The sequence below is a fragment of the Arachis ipaensis genome, chromosome B6 (assembly GCF_059453495.1).
Source record: "Arachis ipaensis isolate K30076 ecotype BB chromosome B6, ASM5945349v1, whole genome shotgun sequence".
Taxonomy (NCBI): domain Eukaryota; kingdom Viridiplantae; phylum Streptophyta; class Magnoliopsida; order Fabales; family Fabaceae; genus Arachis; species Arachis ipaensis.
The window spans coordinates 41,254,505-41,268,845 of NC_142441.1; the positions used below are offsets into that span (position 1 = coordinate 41,254,505).

The 14,341-nt window shown below is 40.3% G+C and overlaps 1 protein-coding gene and 2 non-coding genes across 3 annotated transcripts; 2 read left to right on the forward strand and 1 right to left on the reverse strand.

Moving 5' to 3' along the window:
- The first annotated feature begins 312 nt into the window (after positions 1–312).
- LOC148555277 (small nucleolar RNA R71) lies at positions 313–416 on the forward strand. The gene has a single exon (XR_015886572.1). It is a non-coding gene; the product is annotated as a small nucleolar RNA R71 (small nucleolar RNA).
- Positions 417–2,704: 2,288 nt separating this feature from the next.
- Positions 2,705–10,023, forward strand: LOC107646783 (uncharacterized). The gene is made up of 6 exons (XM_088490624.1): positions 2,705–2,866; positions 6,435–6,697; positions 6,807–7,649; positions 8,862–9,051; positions 9,668–9,817; positions 9,994–10,023. Exons 1-6 carry the CDS (start codon positions 2,705–2,707, stop codon positions 10,021–10,023), a joined length of 1,638 nt encoding a protein of 545 aa, XP_088346750.1.
- Positions 10,024–13,033: 3,010 nt separating this feature from the next.
- On the reverse strand, positions 13,034–13,140 carry LOC148555278 (small nucleolar RNA R71). Its single transcript, XR_015887484.1, has one exon. It is a non-coding gene; the product is annotated as a small nucleolar RNA R71 (small nucleolar RNA).
- Positions 13,141–14,341: the final 1,201 nt, after the last annotated feature.

Sequence of the window (14,341 nt, forward strand, 5' to 3'; positions counted from 1 at the left end):
GTTGTTGATGAAGTTGAGATTGCTGCTACTTGGTTCCTCTCCATTTTCTTGGTGAGGTCAGCCAGCTGCTGGGTAATGAGCTTGTTTTGGGCCAACAGAGCACCTACATTGTTTAGCTCCATTACTCCTCTTGTGTTCCCTCTTTCGGAAGCATAGAAGTAGTCGTTCTCTGCTACTGTTTCAATAACATCTATGGCTTCCTCAATAGTCTTCTTCTTGTTCAAAGATCCTCCGGATGAATGGTCTACGGCCTTCTTTGATTCATAAGAGAGCCCTTCATAGAAAATGTGAAGCTGCACCCATTCGTTGAACATGTCAGGTGGACACCTCCTTGTTAAGTCCTTGAACCTCTCCCATGCTTCATATAGAGTCTCACCATCTTGTTGCCTGAAAGTTTGGACCTCAGCTCTCAGCCTATTGATTCATTGAGGAGGGTAAAATCTTGCTAAGAATTTGTTCACCACGTCTTCCCAAGTTGTCAAGCTTTCCCTTGGGAAAGATTTCAGCCACTTGGCTGTTTTGTCCCTAAGTGAGAATGGAAACAAGAGCAGTCTATAGGTGTCAGGATGAACACCATTAGATTTTACTGTGTCACATATCCTCAGGAAGGTGGTTAAATATTGATTGGGGTCTTCTTGAACACCTCCTCCAAACGAGCAGTTGTTCTGAACAAGGGTGATGAGCTGTGGTTTAAGTTCAAAGTTGTTGGCATGGATTGTTGGCTTTTGGATGCTACTTCCACAATTGCCTGGGTTTGGATTGATGTAAGAGCCCAAAACTCTTCTATCCTCCCTAGCATGATTTGCTCTACCTCCTCCCCCATGGTTGTGATCTTCTTCTTCATGATGGTTTTCCATGTTGTCTTCCATGTTTGGTTCAAAGAATTCCTCTTCTTCCTCAGCACCAACCACTTTCTTTCCTCTTGCCTCCCTCCTTAATCTAAGGAAGGTCCTCTCAGGTTCAGAATCGAAGGAAGTTGAAGTCCCGCTTCTTCTCCCTGTCATACAACCATCAAGTGCAAGCAAGAAAAGCTAGGTGCAGAAAGTATTTGTGTCAGAATTACTGTTAGTTGTGGGTGATGCAATATATCAAACAGTTAGTGGGTTAGCAAACAGAATTGAAAATAACAAAGAAAAACAAAAGAGTAGAGGGGGAAGGGAAGAAGTTTAACTAAAATAAAAAGTAAATCACTCAAACAGAAAATGAAATTCACAAAATAAAAATGCTCAATCTAGTGATCTTCCAATTTAATCATTGTTGATGCACAATCAATCCTTGGCAACGGCGCCATAAACTTGATGCACGGAAAACTTGTCTCACAACAAATCTCCCTTCGGCAAGTGTACCGAATTTTTCGTCAAGTAAAAACTCACAATAGAGTAAGGTCGAATCCCACAGGGATTGATTGATCAAGCAACTTTAATTAGAAGAATGTTCTAGTTGAGCGAATCCAAAATTTGGGTTGAGAGTTGCAGAAAATAAAATGGCGGGAATGTAAATAACAGAAAAGTAAATGCTAGAATTAAAGGACTGGAAGTAAATGACTGAAATTAAATTGCAGAATTGTAAATGGGAATGGGGGATTTGCTCATAAAAGTAAATGGCAGAAATTAAAGAGAATGGGTAAGATCAGAGATGGGGAGTTCATTGGGCTTAGGAGATGTTGCAATTCTCCGGATCAAGTTCATTTTCATCTCTTCCTCAATCAATGCACTCATTGATCTCCTTGGCAATCTTAATTGATTGAATTACAATTTCTTGTAATTTAATCTCTCAAATCTTGATCAATAGCCAATTCCTTGGTCAATTGCTCATGAGAAGAGATGAAGTATGGTCACTGATTATACCACATGCATTTCCCAAATCAAGTATTGAGAGGGTTATAGTCACATACCCATCCAAACCCAATTTGGTCCAGCATGAGAAAGCATTTCTAGCTTGATCTCTTCATTCCTCTTTCAAGGTTCAAAAGAGATCCAAGTTTGAATAGCTTCTTTTCCAAGATAACTACTCAATTGGATGAAGATCGAAAGCTTTCAAGTAAAATCAAGAGAAAAGATAGAAGAAGAATAACGAAAATTAGTATTGATCCATCAAATTACAACAGAGCTCCCTAACCCAATGAAAGGGGTTTAGTTGTTCATAGCTCTTGAAAAAATGAAAACAAAGATGGAGAATACATCATAAAACTAGAAAATGCAGAGAAAGTAAATACAGAGAGTAGTTCTCTTTTTCCAGCCCTCAGAACTCCTTTCTCAATTCAAAGCTACTCCTATATATACTACTTCTCTCAGCTTCTAGTTGGCTCTTCAAGTCTTGGGCCTTTGGATCTTGAGTTTGAAGCAGTTCTTTTCTTCATTTGGGCTTGGCTTTACTTGCAGAGAGAAAGTGCTAAGTGGGCAGAGACTTTAGCTCAGAGCATTAGGGGTGTCAACATTTAGTGAAAGTATAAGTTCGAGAACGTTAGTGACACTTAACATTTTTACTAACGTTCCAATGTACCCCTTTGCCTCACGTTAGAGCCCACGTTAACTAGGTTAATGTGGCTTCTAACGTGGCCTTGCCAACCTTCGAGAACGTTAGTGACACTCAACATTGTCACTAACGTTCCAATGTGCCCCTGGATCTCACGTTAGAGTCCACGTTAATTAGGTTAACGTGGCTTCTAACGTGGCCATTCTTAGCCATCCCAACGTTAGTGACAATGTTGAGGGTGGCGTCCGGCACGGCAAAAGAGGGTGGCGCGGCGGCGGTGGTTGCTGTTCGTAGGAAGGGAGTGAATGGTAGGGGTAATGGGGTAGGGGGTAATAGGGGAAGGAAGGGGGATGGGTGGTTGGCGCTGGGCAGTGGTGACAGGGCGGTGGCGGTGGGTGGTGCTCACGGAGGGGGGGCAGTGGCGTTGGAGGGGAAAGAAGAGGGAAGAAGAAGAAAGAAGGGGGAAGGAGGAAGAAGGGTAGGTGGCGGCGGCGTCTGGGTGGTCGGCGGCGTGATGGTAGTTCGATGGTGGTGGCTGGGTGGTGGTGGTGTGATTGGAGAAGAAGAGAGGGAAGAGAGGGGTTGGGGGGAGGGGGGGCGCAACTAGTAGGGTTCGTGTGACTGGGTGTTATAAATTTGAATCCACGCGATCGCGTGGGGCACGCGGTCGCGTGGCAGGGGTGAAATGGGGTTTGACGCAATCGCGTGAGGCACGCGATCGCATGGAATGGGAAAAGAGTGAATGACGCGATCGCCTGGGACATGCGATCGCGTTGCTGGAATTTGTGCGAAACGCATGGTTCCAGCGTCGTTTCAGCGCAACTCTCTGTCTCTTTTTGGGGTGTTGTGCAATCCATGCGACGCGATCGCGTCACTCACGCTGTCGCGTGGGATTGAGGTTGTGCAAGGGACGCGATCGCGTGAGTGACGCGATCGCGTGGGTGATTTGTGCGAAACGCACAATGGCCGCACGATTCCAGCCTAACTTTCTGGACGTTGGATCTTTATGCCGATCTCCAGGGCACGCGGCCGCATGAATGACGCGGTCACGTGGGAAGTGTTTTTCATAACTTGACGCGATCGCATGAATGATGCGGTCGCATCGCACACCTTTTTTTTGTGCAGTATGCAGAATGCAATGATTAATATGAATGCGATGCAAAACTTTCAGGTTCAATATAATAAAATAAAATAAAACTTGAAAACAAATAAAATGAAATAAAAAATTGAAAAAGGAACGGTCATACCATGGTGGGTTGTCTCCCACCTAGCACTTTTAGTTAAAGTCCTTAAGTTGGACATTGGATGAGCTTCCTGTTATGGTGGCTTGTGCTTAAATTCATCCAGAAATCTCCACCAATGCTTGGAATGACAATAGCCTCCGGGGTCCCAAACTAGGAATATGAAGCTTCTGAGCAGCTTTAAACAAATTGTCAGGCTCCCGTGGTGATGATTGTCAGCATAGATTCCAGGATCCCAAACTTGGCTTTTAAATCCGCCTTCGTCTTGATCTATATTTTTCCATCCGAGCAGTTTAGAAATTAGATTCTCACCAGGATAAGCAAACATTTTCCGAGATCCATCTGATAGATCATGATGCCAATCCGTACACTTCAAGTTGAAGCGTGGAACCTTATTGAACCTCGTGCACCAGCTCTGAGTACGAGCCATTTTTCGCTTACTCTTAAAGCCGCAGAGAGCTTTAAGCTGGCCATCTGTTTTAAGCAAACCATATTCAAGTGGAAAAACACAATTAAAGGTTAAGGATTGTACCCACTTGAAGTTTGTATTGGGTGGTAATGGCCTTGGGATAGGTGGTTCCAGTGGTTCTGTGAGTTCTACTCCCTTGTGCTCTTCTGTGAATTTCTCCACTTCTTTGCAAGATTCTTCAAATGTATCCATGTCCTGATCAAAGCCATCTATGTCTTCCTCATTACTTAAGTCATAGACTGGAGGTTGAGAGAAATCTACCTCTGTATCATCTTCGTATTCACTTGGGGAAGATTATTCGATCTCAGAGAATTCGCTCGCGGATGCAAGTTCATTACTGGAAGAACTTGACTTGAGATTATCATTATCAAGGAAACTTGCTTCTTGGATTATTTCGTCTAGTTCTTCAAAAGAGACTTGCCTTGGGGGTTGTGTACTATCCTCCTTAGCATTAATTGTAGCGTCCTTGACAGAATTCCCCACAACTCTGGATTCCCACGGAGGTTCAGCGTCTCCTAAGTCTTCAACCAACTCTTCTTCTTGTATAATGACAGCTTCCTCTACTTGTTCTAGTATGAAGTCATGCTCTGTTCTGTCCACTGGAGTTTCTAGTATCTCCTTCATGCTACGCTCATCATTAGATTGTCTACACGGAGTTGTGGGAGGTCCTTGAATGTTCGAACGTCTAGAAGATAATTGACTTACTACTTGCTCCAGTTGATGAAGGGTTGTTTGAAGTCGATTTACTGTTTCCTTGAGGCAAACCTCTGATTCTCAGGGTGCTAGATTTAGACGTGGTACATTGCGAGGTGGTGGTGTTTGGGAGTAATTGGATTGGAATCCGGGTAAATGAGGATCATACGGTGGTGAATGTGAAAAGGAGCTTGTGAGTGTGGTGGTTCGGAGTTATGTTGTGAGGATGGTCTATAAGCACACGGTGGGCTTGTGGGTAATTACGGGGTTGTCTACCATGTCTATTGCCTTGGTATGCATTGTAGAATGGTCTTTGTCCATGATATCTTGGAGGGTGTTGTTGCCTAAAGGGTTGATCAGATCCTCTTGGCTCCATCCATCTTTGATTGTTCTGACCTTGATGCATGTTCCTGTTATAACTTCCATTCCTTTCAATAACATTAGAACCAAACTCAAAGCGAGAGGGGTGAGAATTCATAGTAGCCAATGGGAATAATAAAAAAAAGGAAAATAAAGACAAATAAACAAGTAAAAGAAGAATATTTACAATAACCAATAATAAGGCACACGATTGCACTTTCCCGGCAACGGCGCCATTTTGACGTTAGGATTTTTGCCAGTAAAGAATTTCATAAAAACATTCGCGTTGTAGATATAGTCTCTAAACCGACAGAAATCCCTTCGTATAAACATTTTGGTTGTCACAAGTAACAAACCCCTAAATAAATTAATAACCAAAGTATTCAAACCTCGGGTCGTCTTCTCAGGAACTACAGGGAAGTATGTTCTTATTATTGGTTACGGAGATTGTAAATTGGGGTTTTGAGAATGAGGAGAGAATGGTTTAATCAGCAATTAAAGTAAATGAAGAACAAGTAATTTAAATGGCAAGTAAAATAAATAAATAACTGTAAATAAACTTTTGGCAAGGTATGAGAAATTAGAGGTCCTATCCTAGTTATCCTTATCAATGATGATGAGAATTGAATCTTAATTCCACTTTGTTAACCTTTACTAAGGCAAAGGAAGGTCAAGGGATTAATTGATTTGATCTTCGGATTCTATTTATTTCCTAAGAAAAGATTGGGATTATTGAAGTTCAAATTAATTAACGAAGATAACAATTATCAATCATGTTTGAGTTTGATAACTCCTGAGTTACTGATTTCTTAACCAATTATCAGTCATGCGACCGCGTCATATGTGTTTTCGCGCTGGCATGCGGCCGCGTCGCCCATGCGATCGCGTGGCTGCCAGTTTCTTCACAAACTCCGTTTTATGCTTTCCTTCCAATTTTGTATGTTTCCTTTTCATCCTTTAAGTCATTCCTGCCTTAGAAGATCTGAAACTACTCAACACACTAATCACGGCATTGAATGGAAATAAAGGTGATTAAAATAATTATTTTTAAAGCATAGGAAACATGTTTTTCACATACATCACATAATAAGGAAGGGAAAGTAAAACCATGCAATTAATATGAATAAGTGGGTGAAAGATTGAATAAATCACTCAGATTAAGCACAAAATATATCATAAAATATGGCTTTATCAAGTTGTTATATGGCGATGACATCAAAAGCAAGCATTTCCGTGATAACATTAGGACTTATAACTCTATGTTCCAATTCACCTCGATGGGTGCCAAGATTGATCAAACTATAACAAACAGCAAAGGGCCACGCACGTTTATTCTATATGGAGAGAATTATCATCTAATGGGTAGCCTTATACTCGAAGAGGTGTGTATGGCAAGATTTGCACAATTATATGTGTACGATACACAAAATGAAATTCAAAATTGTATAGCAGTGATAAGGTGCATAACGGAATTATCATATGGCCATGGTTATTATAGGTTGAGTAAATCAGTAAGGAACTATTCATTTAACTAACATAGATTTTGAAAATGATTTGATATGATATAGAGGAAAAGATAATAACAAGATAAATGAAGATATTGTCAAAGATTTGAAGAAGATGTTGGACAATAACAACGTGTTGGTAAAGGCATTTCGAATGGTTCGGGAGTCTATAGGATCTGACTACACATCCATGGTGAAGTTGAGGTTGTTTGGAAAATGGGGCAAAGATGGTAGGCGGAATAACCTACCATCTACTAATGAGGTTGCTGCGCTGATAGTAGGCGACTTTGATTTCGCGAAAACTGATAGAGACATTGTGGTTGAAACACATAGTGGAAGGCTACAACGAATAAATCAGCTAAATCCAACCTATTTGGCATTACAGTACCCTTTATTGTTTCCATATGGAAAGGATGGTTACAAGGAAGACATTCCTCTAAATAAAAAATGTGGTAAAGAAGATAAGGGTAGGCAAGAAGTCTCAATGAAGGAGTTTTTTGCGTTCAGGATCCAAGAAAGGCTAGCCGATGTATCTCCATTGCTTTATTCAAGAAGGTTTTTTCAGCGATTCTTGGTAGATGGATTCTCCATGATTGAGTCAGCCAGATTAAATTATGTTCGGCTTGATCAAGAAAAGTTTAAGTGTGAAATGTATAAGGGCTTATCCGAAGCAATGTTAAGTGGGAAAACTAGACTTGCGTCAAGAGGAAAACGTATCATCTTGCCTTCTTCATTCACGGGAGGGTCTAGGTACATGATACAGAACTACCAAGATGCAATGGCAATTTACAGGGTGGTTGGCTATCCAGACCTTTTTTTTTTACATTCACATGTAATCCAAAATGACCTGAATTATAAGATTTTCTTAAGAATAGAGAACTACATGCAGAAAACTGACCAGACATGGTATGTAAAGCTTTCAAAGTTAAGTTGGACAAACTTATCCAAGACATCAGAAAGAACCAAATAGTTGGGCGCGTTAGTGCAGGTAAACAATGTTCCGTAACCTACTCCGTAATATTAATATGCATATTTTTTAGCTTTTCCAGTACATGTGTATGTTCGTTGTGGAGATATTTTGATTTTTAATGAAACCAATCATTTTATACAATAAATCTCTAACTTCTTCTATCACACGTTTTTAAACAAATCCGCACTAGAAATTTCTATTTCCAAAAAATAGTTTAACACATATACACAAAACCCTTTATAAATTAAAATGCGTCATGTGAAAATTATTGGATGAAAAGAAAATATGGAACTGTAAAAATAGGGAACTAAATTACTGTAGAATTAACCTGCAGCCCAAAATAGCTACATTTTTTATATATTTCAGTTCCAGTGAAGTTTTTGAAACTATAAATTGCAAATTCCATTCAATTATACAAAGTTTGCTGGATTTGTATGAATAAAAAGACAATAATTTATGAAATTAACCAGCGTTGTCATTTTTCATCATATAACTGTGTAAAAGCATCTCCTGTATTAACTAATGGGAAGTATTAAATGTCTAAGAACATGTATAAATGTGTTTGTACATATTCTCCTTTTCAGTTGTGTATACAATTGAGTTTCAGAAGTGCAGTCTTCCTCACGCACATATTCTGTTGTTTCTACATCATGATGACAAGTTTCCAACGGGAGAAGACATAGACTGGATCATAAGTGTTGAGATACCCGACAAGGTCAACGATCCACTATATTACGAAGCAATGGAAAAGCATATGATGCATGGTCCATGTGGTAGTATTAGGAAAGATTCACCACGCATAGCAAATGGTCAATGCATGAGGCACTTTCCTAAGTGATTTGTTGCAAGTACTACAATTGATAAAAACGGTTATCCGGTTTATAGGCGCAGGGATGATGGCAAAACAATAACCAAAAATCAAGTGTGGAACTTGACAATCGATATGTCATGCCTCACAATAGGAAGTTATTATTGAAATATGGTGCTCACATAAATGTTGGGTGGTGTAACCAGTCAAGATCAATTAAGTATCTATTTTAATATGTCAATAAAGGCCACGACTGTGTAACAGCTTCGTTTTACAGAAGTGCCACAAGTGATGCGGATAATGATGAGTGTGATGAAGTTAGTATGTATTATGATTGTAGGTACATATCCTCGTGCGAAGCTGCATGGAGAATTTTCGGGTATAGCATTCATTATAGGAACCCTTCTGTGGTAAGGCTAGGCTTTCACCTTCCTGGTAAACAACCAGTGATATTCAAGGACGATGAAAACTTGGATGACATTGCTAGGAAAGAGTTTGTGAAAGAATTCATCTTCTTGGAATGGTTCGAGGCAAACAAAAAATACGCTGAAGCTTAATGTTTGATGTATGTGGAGTTTCCTTCTACGTTTGTATGGAAGACTAATACTAGAAAATGGTTTCCAAGAAAATCTCATGTAGTTATTGGCCGAATTTTCTTTGTACCTCCAGGATCAGGAGAGATTTACTACTTAAGACTACTTCTAAATTTGAGTTAATACTCAAAATGGCCTCTGAAATTTGACCCCGACGCAATTTAGCCCTTAAACTTTCAATTGACTCAAATTGTACCCTAAAATTTTGACCCGTACCTTAATTTGGCCCTTTCGACGTTTTCCGTTACCAGAAAGCTGACATGACAATTTTAAATGACACGTGGCACTGTACGGTTAGATGATGTGGCCAAAATTTTCAAGGCATCAATTTAACCCCTCACAATTTGAATATAAAACATAACGCAACCCCAATTCCCCCAAATCGTAGTAGTCTCTCCAAGAGTTGGGGAGCAGCAGCCAAGGCTTAGGTAGTTCTAGTAGAGCTCGTTCGCATGGTAGTTTGGGTGAAGAAAACAAGAATTATATTCATTGATTTTGCTCTCTGTATATGTTTATTGATGAATTATATTCATTGTGGTACTTGCTGTTTCAGATAATGGGAAGAAAAGCTAATTCTGATGCTACTTTTCTTGATATTGAGATATCGCATTATAAGAAGGAAAAATACATTGAGGTGGAGGAAGTTCCATTTGAAGGTTCTAAGGAAAGGAAGGCATCGAATGAATTGGATGGTTTGGGTTTGGTAAGGCCTATTGATGCCAGAGCATTTTGGCCAGTTTCACTGACCTTTTCTTTATTGTTTTAGGGTAGTTTCATGCATTTTCTTAGGAATTAAGCAAGTTTTGAGTAGATAATCACTTACATCTTGATTCAAGCAAACATCGTGAATTTGTACATCATTTTATGAGAATTATGCAGGAATTGAATGATAAAATAGATGATGCATGATATCATAACTTAGATTAGAGCTTTGATGCATTGTATTTGCTTGATTTCAGGACAAAGGAAGCAAGGAAGAACCACGTTAGCAGCCACGTTAATCTAATTAACGTGACCACTAACGAGGAATGGGCATACACTTGTAACGTTAGTGAGAAAAGTGATCCCCAATAATGCCTTCGAAACCATCATGGCCCACGTTAATTACCACGTTAACTATATTAAAGTGGTAGTTAACGTGGAGAAAAAGGAAGCTCCAGCGTTAGTGGTAAAAGTGAATACCACTAACGCTCCCAATTGGCAATTTGCTACGTTAAGAGTCACGTTAACTCAGTTAACGTGAACTCTAACGTGGAGAGGGAAGACAATGCCAACGTTAGTAGCACTCACCTTTGTCACTAACGTTGGACTAAGCCCAATTGGCTACATTAAGAGTCACGTTAACTACATTAACGTAAACTCTAACGTGGGAAGAGCAAGGAATCGCCAACGTTAGTGACACTCACCTTTGTCACTAACGTTGGAACAAGCCACTATGAGCCACGTTAGTTGCCACGTAAATTACATTAACGTGGAAGCTAACGTGGAGGAAAGAATTGATGAGCCAACGTTAGTGACACTCACCTTTGTCACTAACGTTGGAGAAGGTAATCACCACCACGTTAGTGGCCACGTTAAGATAATTAACGTGGGGCACTAACGTGAGAAGGGGTGTTTGCAGCGTTAGTGACAAAGGTAAGTGTCATTAACGCTCTCAAAGTTGAGGCATACCCACGTTAAGAGTCACGTTAGCTACACTAACATGGACTCTAACGTAGGGAAGAAGGGGCTAAGGGCAACGTTATTGGCAAAGGTAAACATCAATAGCGCTCGCGATGGATCAAGAGGCAACGTTAGTGGTCACGTTAGTGCCACCAACGTTGAAGTTAACGTAACTCATCTTGGGCTAGGAACGTTAGTGCAAAAAGTGATTGTCACTAACGTTCTCGAACCCACATTTTCACTTAACGTTAATGCCATTAAGGTCCTAGCCAAAGTCCATGCCTACTTCACACTTTCTCTACAAGTAAAGATGAGCCCACTGAAGATTCAAAAACTGCTTCAACTCAAGATTCAAAGGCCCATATCCAAGACTTGAAGAGCCAACTGGAAGATCAGAAGAGTAGTATATATAGGAGTAGTTTTGAACTAGAGAGAGCCTTTTGGATTGAGAGGACTACTCTCTGTATAATTTTACTTTCTCTGCAACTTCTAGTTTTACTTCAGAATGTACTCTCCATCTTTACTTTCCATTCCTAGAGCCATGAACAACTAAACCCCTTTCATTGGGTTAGGAAGCTCTGTTGTAATTTGATGGATCAATAATAGCTTTCATTATTCTTCTTCTTTCTTTTCTCTTGATTTTACTTGATAGCTTTCAATCTTCATCCAACTGAATAGTTGTCTTGGAAAAGAAACTATTCATACTTGGATCTCTTCTGAACCTTTGGAAGAGGAATAAAGAGATCATGCTAGAAATGCTTTCTCATGTTGGACCAAATTGGGGTTTGGGCAGATATGGTGACATATAATTCTCCCAATACTTTGATTTGGAAATACATGTGGTATAATCAGTGACCATACTTCATCTCTTCTCATGAGCAATTAGACCAGGAAATTGGCTATTGATCAAGATTTGAGAGATTGAGTTACCAAGGAATTGGAATTCAATCACTTAAGATTGCCAAGGAGATCAATGAATGCATTGATTGAGGAAGAGATGAAAATGAACTTGATCCGGAGAATGCAACATCTCCTAAGCCCAATGAATTCCCCATTTCTGATCTTACCCATTCTCTTTATTTTGTGCCATTTACTTTCATGCTGAACTCCCTATCCCCATTTAAGATTCTGTAATTTACTTTCCGTCATTTATTTTCAGCTCTTTATTTCCAGCATTTACATTTTCCGCTATTTACTTTTCCGCCATTTAATTTCCTGTAACTCTCAAACCAAATTCTGCTTAGCTCAACTAGAACATTCCTCCAATTAAAGTTGCTTGACCAATCAATCCCTGTGGGATTCGACCTCACTCTATTGTGAGTTTTTACTTGACGACAATTCGGTATACTTGCCGAGGGAGATTTGTTAAGAGACAAGTTTCTGTGCATCAAGTTTATGGCGCCGTTGCCGGGGATTGATTTTGCATCAACAATGATTAAATTGGTGGATAACTAGATTGAGCATTTTTTTTATTTTGTTTGATTTCATTTGAGTAATTCACTTTCAGTTTAGCTGTTTTCTTCCTTTTCCCCTACCTTTTTTTAGTTGTTTACAATTCAGTTCACTAACCCACTAACTGTTTGATATATTGCACCACTCACACTAACAATATTTCTAACAAGAATACTCTCTGCATCTACCCCCTTCTTGCTTTTGCCTTGTTGGTTGTATGACAGGTAGAAGAAGCGGGGCTTCAACTTCCTTTGATTCTGAACCTGAGAGGACTTTCCTTAGATTAAGGAGGGAAGCAAGAAGAAAGAGAGTAGTTGGTACGGAGGAAGAAGAGGAGTATTTTGAACTAGACATGGATGAGAATATGGAGAACCATCATGAAGAAGAGGCTCACAACCATGGCAGAGAAGGCCCAGTGCATCATGCTGGGCAAGAGAGAAGAGTTCTAGGATCCTACATCAATCTAAACCCAGGAAACTGTGGAAGTAGCATCCAAAAGCCAACCATACATGCCAACAACTTTGAACTAAAGCGACAGCTCATCACCCTTGTTCAGAACAACTGTTCATTCAGAGGAAGTGTTCAAGAAGATCCCAATCAACATCTAACCACCTTCCTGAGGATATGTGACACTGTGAAGTCTAATGGTGTTCATCCTGACACCTACAGACTACTTCTATTCCCCTTCTCACTCAAGGACAAGGCATCTAAATGGCTGGAATCCTTCCCGAAGGAGAGCTTAACAACCTGGGAAGATGTGGTAAACAAATTCTTAGCGAGATTCTATCATCCTCAAAGAATCAACAGGTTGAGAGCTGAGGTTCAAACTTTCAGGCAGCAAGATGTTGACACTCTATATGAAGCATGGGAGAGGTTTAAAGACTTGACAAGAAGGTGCCCGCCAAATATGTTCAATGAATGGGTGCAGTTACACATTTTCTATGAAGGTCTTTCTTATGAATCAAAGAAGGCAGTAGACCACTCATCCGGGGGATCTCTGAACAAGAAGAAGACCATTGAAGAAGCCATAGATGTCATTGAGACTGTAGCTGAGATTGACTACTTCTATGCTTCTGAAAGAGGCAACACTAGAGGAGTGATGGAGCTAAACAATGTTGATGCACTGCTAGCTCAAAACAAGATGATTACCAAGCAATTGGCTGACCTCACCAAGAAGATGGAGAGGAATCAAGTAGCTGCAATCACCTCTTCAGCAGCAACTCAAGAAGGAGTGAATGAAGAAGCAGAGGGTAGTCAGGAGCAAGCCAACTACATTGGAAATTCACCTAGGCAGAACCATGACCCATACTCCAAATCGTATAATCCTGGCTGGAGGAACCACCCAAACATTGGGTGGGAAAATGAACAAGACCAAGGCCAAGATCAGAGACGCCACAACCCCAACAACAATGCAGCTCACCAACATCCCACACAGAGATCATATCAGCATTCACCTAACAACACATCTCAACATCCATACCAAAGCCAAAATAGCCTTTTCTCATCCCTCTAATCTCAACTCTCCATCATCGGAAGAAAGACTATCAAGGATTGAGACTCTACTTGAAGGCATATGTAAGGAAATCCAAGATAGTAAGGTGTTCCGAGAGGAAGTGCGATCCAACATGCAGAATCAAGACGCTGCCATCAAGAAACTTGAGACACAAATTGGCTACCTATTTCAGCAAGCTCCCAGCCATGACCTTCACAGTAACATTGAACCAAATCGGAGGGAGGAGTGTCATGCTATCACCCTCAGAAGTGGAAAGGAATTGAAGGAGACTTCCAAGCAACCACAAGAGAAAGATACAACTGGAAGAAAGGAAGAACAAAATGAAGTTCAAGTCCCCACCTCCAATGCACATCCAAAGGGAGAAGAGCTGAAGCCATATATTCCGAAAGCCCCATATCCTCAACAATTAAGGAAGAAGGGGGATGACAGCCAGTTCTCCAGATTTTTAGAAATCTTCAAGAAACTACAGATTAACATACCCTTTGCTGAAGCAATGGAGCAAATGCCGCTCTATGCCAAGTTCTTGAAGGAGTTGATGACCAAGAAGAGATGCTGGAAGAACAACGATACTGTGATACTAACCGAAGAATGTAGTGCTAT

Excerpts from the sequence above, each read along its gene's own strand:
- LOC107646783 (XM_088490624.1), top strand. The coding sequence starts at position 2,705 with ATGTTGAGGGTGGCGTCCGGCACGGCAAAAGAGGGTGGCGCGGCGGCG. Across the intron at positions 6,698-6,806 it reads AATTGTATAGCAGTGATAAG|AGGAAAAGATAATAACAAGA; the intron begins GTGCATAACGGA and ends GATATGATATAG. Across the intron at positions 7,650-8,861 it reads CAGAAAACTGACCAGACATG|GTACATATCCTCGTGCGAAG; the intron begins GTATGTAAAGCT and ends TTATGATTGTAG.